At 45.9% G+C, this 7,564-nt stretch overlaps 1 protein-coding gene across 1 annotated transcript in view; it reads left to right on the top strand.

Annotated features, from left to right (window-relative positions):
• The first annotated feature begins 2,496 nt into the window (after nucleotides 1–2,496).
• XYLB (xylulokinase homolog (H. influenzae)) overlaps nucleotides 2,497–7,564 on the top strand; it is an 80,553-nt gene continuing 75,485 nt past the window's right edge. Inside the window, exons 1-2 of the mRNA XM_006869182.1 lie at nucleotides 2,497–2,574; nucleotides 5,677–5,759. Coding sequence (XP_006869244.1) covers nucleotides 2,518–2,574; nucleotides 5,677–5,759 — 140 coding nt within the window. The 5' untranslated portion in view covers nucleotides 2,497–2,517. The remainder of the gene's footprint in view (nucleotides 2,575–5,676; nucleotides 5,760–7,564) is intronic.

Genomic DNA, 7,564 nt, shown 5'->3' with positions numbered 1-7,564 from the left:
TTTGCCCTAGTGCAGGCACCATCTTCTCTTGGGCTTTCTGCAACACATTCTGATTTCCCCTTCCTTATCTTTGCCCTCATTCTCCACACACCATCCGGAGAGATTTTTTCTAGTACTCAAATCTGATCACATGACTCGTCTGCAGTGACTCTTCTTCATTTTCAGGCCGGGGTTCAGTTAGGGCCTAGATTCTGGAAGGAGCCTTGCTGGGGACTCTGGGAAGCCTGCCCATTAAGGAGAGACACCTCCAGAGTAGTTTCTGCTTTGTACCCAAGTTCAGTACAGGGGTTTCCTCAATAAGTTCTGTGCAAGGAGCCAGTTTCAAGCTCAGAGCATAGTAATTAGACATTAGCCTCAGGCCACGGTGATCCCAGCCAGGCAGCCTTGCTCCAGTGGGTCAGGGAACACCCTCTGCTACTGAGTGTGTCTTTTCAGAGAGTGGGAGGGAGGAAGGAAGCAAGAGAAACAACCCATAACTTGGAAACAAGATTTGTCTTCATTCCTTGATACGTAGGAATGTTTAGTCTTCTTATGTAGGCAAATGGGTTCTCAGAACTTCAGTTCTCCCTGTGGACATAGTAAAATGACGAATCGGAAGAATGGGATAGGTGCCACAGCCTATAGAGAAGAACACATCTGAAGAGAACAAGCGGATTTAGCCTTTAGGAGACATTTGTGTACTGCCACAGGAGTCCTGGTGTGGCGCTGTGGGTTAATGTATCAGACTGCAGAGCCGTTTGAACTGCAAGGTCGGCGGTTCAAGCTCACCAGCCGCTGCTCGGAAACCCTATTCAGGGTTGCTGTGGGTAACTGACTCAATGGCGCTTAACAACAACAATAACAACAACAACAGGCTTTCTCACAGGCTGCCCGGGAACCCTCAGTCACAGTTGTTTCATTTAGTGGCGAAAGATGTACCATCTGGAACTAAACTTACTGGATTGTGATTCAGTTCTTTCACTGATCTTGGAAACTTGGGTAAAGACAATGAACCCTTCTATGCCTTAGTTTCTCATTCTGTAACATGGAAATGATCATTTATACAAAATTCTAAATGATTCGACTTTGGAGGTATTCTTGAGGATTATTGATTGAGACAATGGGATGCTCAAAATGCCCTAGTCTTGATCTCAGTAAGCTTGTTTGGGTGACTATACATCTAAAAAATCATTGAGCATTTAAGATTAATGTACTTTATACACTGCTGTATTTTACACTTCAGTGTACAAATGGAGGTAATAATAATACTTACCTTCTGCATCACTGTGGAATAAATGTGCCTAGCCATGGAGTCCTGGTGTGGCACTGTAGGATAAGCACTGGAATGATAACCGCAGGTCGGCAGTTCAAACCCACCAGGCGCTCCTCAGAAGCCCTATGAGTCGGAACTGACTCAGTGGCACTTAACAACAACAGCAATCACACCTGATATCCAGTGTTTATTATCACAATGTTCTGGACTTGCTGGTGGGGAGCTGTGTCTCCAATGAGCTATGAATGTCTTAGAGGGCAGGGGCTTGTCTGAACCTGATGCAGCTCACAGTTCAGCAGGAGAGACAGACAGGTAAGCAGACTGTTGCAACAGTGTGAGAATGGCTCTGGTGGGCCCCATAGCTCCTGAGAGGCACACCTCTCCTAGGTGGGTGTTAAAAGGACTTACAGCATTAGGTCGGTTAGAAGGATGATACCCAGTGAAATGAAGGCAAGGGAAGGTATTCCAAGGCAGGGAAACAACTGGTGTTTTTAGCTTCAGGAAGAAAGGAAATGTGTTTCTTTGGTTCTCATCTTTGTTCACAATGCCTGACACATATTAGACTGTTAACGCTTGACCGCAGAACGAATGTGCCCCTCTGTGCAGACATCTGACATGTAGCACATGTGAGAGCTCAGGAACCACTCAGCTATTCAAGGCTGTAGGATCAGCACTGGACTGCGAACCACAGGTTCAGCAGTTCAAACCCACCAGGGGCTCCATGGAAACCTGATCCAGGGTGGCTATGAGTGGAATCGACTCGACAGCACTCTACAACATCATAGCCCAATGACTCCAACTCCGAAACACATTTTCCCATGATCCCTGAGTGACACCTGTGGGTGGATCAGAATGTAGTACTCAAGAGACAGTCATGGAGGTCACCAGAGAGGACAAGCCCAGCTTAAAGTTGGAACCTCTGGCCCAAGTGCCCTCCGAGGGGAGCCACCTGCGTTGGAGGAAGGCCTGTGCACAGAGCAGATTTGGATAGTCAGGAGGTTAGGTAGGTTTGTGAGGCAATGGCACAGGTGCAAGAAAGCCCAGACCGTGAGGTTGGCTGCACGACGGCATTCCAGTCCCCGGCAGGCGGCGCCAGAGCGCAAGCCCGGCCTCGTGACTCGAGTCCAGGAGTCCGGCCGGGCGGGGCGGGGCGAGGCGAAGCAAGGCAAGGGGCGGACCCAGGCGTCGCTGAGCGTTGGAGCGCAGCGACAGTCTAGCCACTGCACAGACGGCGGAGCAGACGCGCAGCAGGTTTCTTTACCGCTATGGCTGAGCCCGCTGCTCGCCTCGGCTGCCTGGGCTGGGATTTCAGCACGCAGCAGGTACCGTCGCGGGCGCCGGGGCCGGCGGGTGGGGCCACTTCCTCCGCGACGTCGGGCGGGCTGGCGGGGACAGGGTACACGCAAGGCTGGGCCAAGCCGCGGCGCGTCTCATTCTCGGGCTTCCCAGGGACCTAGTCGCTCCTGGCTCATGCCTCGCCAGTGTTGGCCATAGGATGCAGAGTACGTCCTCACATCGGACCGCCCCCCGGTGGGACCCCGAGGGCATGTGGTGGGGAAGCGCCCAGAGGGGGATGGGGAGCCCGTGGGTTCGCGCTCCGTAGTGGGGCACCCAGGGTCGGGGCGTGAAAGAACCCAGCTGATGAAAAGACGTGAACAGACGAACGGGAAGACGCGCATACAAGTGTAACCAGTGACCAGGAACCACATCACCCCTTGAAACTTTTAAAGTGAAATGGGCACAAAACACTCATGGACTTTGCCTCTCTATGTGATAGACAGCGTTGGCTCCAGCGTTCCTGGTCAGCGGACCCAGGACTTGGGATTGAAGGACGGACTCTACTGCTACCCAAACCCCACAGACTGGAATTGTGGTTGTTAGACGTCGTGGAGTGAGTTCCAACCCTATGCACAACAGACCAGAACACTGCCCGGTGGTCCTGCACTATCCTCATAATCGTGTTATGTTTGAGCTGTTGTTGAAGCCATTGTGTCAGTCCATCTCTTGGGTGTCTTCCTCTTTTTCACTGACCCTCTCAAGCATGATGTCCTTTTCCAGGGACTGGTGGTCCTTCCTAATAACAAGCCCAAAGAATTGGAGAAAGTAAGTGCGGACTGGAGAGTAGAACCCAAATAAATCTCATCTGCTGGTGGGCTTGAATGACTCCTTCCTTTTAAAAGCACCTGAAAAATAAACAGAGGTGCCTTCAAATCTCTCTCCACAAGTGAATGATGGAAAGCAGCCTTTGGCCAGCCCCTGACCTGAATGTCCTGTTTTTGTTGTTGTTAATCACAGTAGAATAGTTCCCACTCATAGTGACCTTGTTTAAGATTTCGGAGGAGGAGCTGGTGAGTTTGAATAGTCAGCATTGCGGTTCAAACTGACCTTGCGGTCCATTGCTTGTCCTCCAGTGCCACACCAGGACTCTGAATGTCCTGTGGTCCCAGAAAAATTTATTTGCCTGTTAGACCTCAGTTTATCCATCTGTCCAGGAAAGGAGCTATACCCCTGAGTTTTGGCAGTCCACTACACTGAGGCATTATATGTGTCTGAATCTTGATTGTGGCTTATAGAAATACCATGTGGATCTTGCCTGGTCTCAGACCACTGCAGGTGTGGATCCCCAAAGACGGCTCCAAATTCTGTCTTCCATTCCTTCCCCTCTAGGACTTTCTAGGGCCTATTTAAGGTGCTCTGATGGCATGGTGATTAAGCGCTTGGCTACTATTGAAAGACTGGAGGTTCAAACCAACTAGCCACTCTTCAGGAGAAAGATGTGGCAGTCTGCTTTCATAAAGATAACAGTCTTGGAAACCTTATGGGGCAGTTCTGAGCTGTCCTGTAGAGTTTCTATGAGTTTGAATTGACTTGATGACACTGGGTTTGGTATGGTTTTGGGTTTGGGCCCACTTTCCAGGGACAGGAACCGGCTTGCTATGAACCCGTAGGTCTTGGTTGTTTGGAGTGTAGTTTCGTTGTTGTACATGACTGTTTCTACTTAGTCTTAGGTTCCTCATTTTACTAAAATCTTTGGGTGAGTTCCCAAATGAGGCCTCAGCTGGCACGGTTACAGTTATACACTGCTGCCTTTAAAGAGATCTTCGTACTGAACTACTACTCTGGGGGTGCTGGGTCTCACCTGGTAAGTTAGTGCCACTGTGGGATAAAGCACTGGACTGCTAGATTGATTTGAACCGCAAGGTTAGAAGTTCAAACTCACCAGCTGCTCCTTGGAAACCCTATACAGCGTTGCTATGAGTTGGAACCAGCTCCATGGCACTTTAACTACAACAATAATGACAATATAGAAACTCAGGGAAATGTTATATGCTATTTTTAAAATGCCTTCCAGGTTGGTTGGTCTGAAGTTTCGGGAAACTTGGAAAGTCCTGAGCCCAAGTACACTGACCTAGCCACTGGGGGCTAGAGCTGAGAACGAAGCGTCCAGCTGATATGAAGTGGTAGGGAGATGTGCAAGAATGCCCCAACTTGCAGATAGTACCCTTTTGATCTAGCTTGGATGACTTGATGATCAGCACTCAACTAGAGGATGATAACGAAATTTGATACAAGAAGCAAGTGTAAATTGCTACAATTTGATGAACTTGACCTTTACTTATATGTGTAGTATCTCAAAAGACAAACCTAGAGGGAAGGAGTCTTCACATCAAAGATCAAGCCTATCCCCTCAGTACACAGGGTTGATAGAGACAGGCAACTCATTTTATTGGCTATCTAAAATGGGAGTAGGGGGTTTAAAGGCATGAAGTGGTTGGCTTACAAGTTTTCAAGAGAGAGTTTAGTTTCAGAGCAAAGGGGTGCAGTAAGGTTGAAAGTATCCCCACTGAAAAGTTTTCATCTTGTCTAGATGGGTATAGTGAAAGGAGAAAGAGATAGGATTTTATTTGATCCAGGAGTGAGTAATTGTTATCATGAGTAATTGCGATGGTCACAACTGTATAGGTAAAAGTTATGTCATAAAAAGGGAGGAATAGTTAATCTTGCATTCCAGGAACAGAGGACCATCAAGAGGGAAGAACAGGAACTGACCGTGAGATCCTAACCAGAGAAGCATTGACACCAGAGATGGAGGCAGAGGTGATGGTATGGAGAGATAGAGCAGCTGAGAACTCTAGACTCAGGGAAAGAGAAAGGCTGAGTGCTGGCAGCCAGTAGGTAGGCTTGCAAAATGTGCCCTTTGGTTGTTTAAACGATTATATATTCCTGCGTGTTTTTTGTGTACATTAAGGAAGAAAGGGGAGGGAATAGAAGCAATTGGTTGGCTGATGGTGCTGGAGGAGACTGTAATCATTGCAATGAAACAAAGTGTGATTGGTTGAGTGCAAAACTGACTTTCTGCAATGTACACTGTCATTTAATTAATAATAAAAGCTTTCTTTTTTTTTTTTTTTAATGCCTTCCAGGTGAAAGTTGTTGCTGTTGATTCGGACCTGAATGTCTTTTATGAGGACAGTGTGCATTTTGATAGAGACCTTCCAGAATTTGGGTATGTTGTACCCGGTGTGTTTGTGGAGGGGGATGGTCACTTCTGGGGTCTTCCCCTAACCATTTACATTCACAGATCATATTGTTTTGGCCTCATTAAACTGCAGGAGTGGTGGTCTTGTTAGAGCCCTAAGATTCTTTTTCATATGCCTGAAATGTTCTCCCTCCTCTTGCCCCAGTACCTTTCTCTCTTCCTCCCTCCCTCCTTTCTTCCTTCCATTGGTTCATTCATTCATTCATTGGCCAGTTGAGATATTGTTCCAGATACTGTGCTAGGTGATAGAGATTTGAGGGTGAACCAAACACTTCCCACTCAGTTGAGGCAACTGATACTAGACAACGAATCTCACAAAATCATATTTAGTTAAAAACTCAGAAGGCCTCTAAAAGAAAGAAACTCATTTTTCCAAGAGCTTATAAAGGAATATGATCCAGACTTGGGGTGGGGGAGGATTACTAAGGGAGTATTGCTTTAGCTGATATTTGAGTGAATTGGGATTTTAGCCAGGAATGGAGAAAGCATTCCAGGTGAGTGCAAAGGTCCTGTGTCTAGAAAGAGCATGGCTTCCCCTCCGCTCCCTAGTTAGACTGAAGGTCATTGTAGCCAGGGAACTGAGAGATAGGTAGTCTTCATTCTAAAAGCCATGGACAGCCAGTGAAGTGTGTGTGTGTGTGTGAGACACACATTGTATTATGAAAAGATCTCACTGGGTGCAGTGGGAGAATAATTAAGGGAGAGGGGATGTGACTGGCATGAGTAGTAGCTGTTCTATACGGTCCAAGGTGGAAGCTAAGATGGTTGATTTGAGTTCTTTCTTTTCAAATATATGCATTTAGGATTATAACCATGGCAATGAAATGATATACGATAGGATGAATGTAAAGCTAATGTTCTCCTATGTAAACTGTCACATAATTCACAATTATATATATATATATATACATTTAATGCTATATATTTTCCTCTAAGCACTGCTTTCTTTATATCCCACAACTTTTGATAAGTTATATTTTCATTTAATTCAAAAATTTTTTAAATGTCTCTTGAGATTTCTTTGACCCATATGTTATTTGGAAGTTTAATCTCCAGATATCTAGTGATTGTCTATCTTTCTGTTATTAATTAATTTCTAGTTTACAGGCATACTTCAGCAATTTTGAAAGTTCAATCCCAGACTACCACAGTAAAGTGAATTCATGAAATTGCTTGTTTCCCAGTGCTTATAAAAGTTATGTTTATACTATATGTGGCCTCTTAAAAAAAAGAAAAATGCACGAAACTTTTTGTTGTGTATTGAGTGAAAGTTTACAAAGCAGATCTTCACGTTTACGTCCCTTAAGTTATACACTTCATTTCATGTCAATGATTGCAGTTCCCACAATGTACCATCACTTAGCCACTTCCTCTCTGTGCATCCTGTTTCAATTCTTCCTCCTTTTCTAAGCCTTCTGAATTTTGTCCTTAGGTAAATGCTGCCCTTTTGATCTTGAATGGTAGTTAACCAGTCTGTGGTGTAAGAACCTCACTAGTGGTGGTGTTTCCCCTATAGACCTATGTATATTGTGTGCCGAGGAATCAGTTCCAACTCGTAGCAACCCTGCATAGGGCTTCTGAGGCTGTAAATCTTTATAGGAGCAGAAAGCTTCATTTTTCTTCCACAGAATGGAGGTTAGTAGCCTGATGCATAACCATCACACTACTAGAGCTCCTATGCCCTATCTATAGCTTGGCTGAAAATTGAGTCATAAGGATGAGTTCAGTTTCAGAAGGCTGACCAAGGGCCATAGTTTTGGAGTTCCATTATT

Source organism: Chrysochloris asiatica, unplaced genomic scaffold, assembly GCF_000296735.1.
Source record: "Chrysochloris asiatica unplaced genomic scaffold, ChrAsi1.0 scaffold00127, whole genome shotgun sequence".
In the NCBI taxonomy this organism is placed as follows: Eukaryota; Metazoa; Chordata; class Mammalia; order Afrosoricida; family Chrysochloridae; genus Chrysochloris; species Chrysochloris asiatica.
The sequence above is the reverse complement of the archived record's forward strand: the minus strand, read 5'-3'. Positions and strand labels throughout refer to the sequence as shown.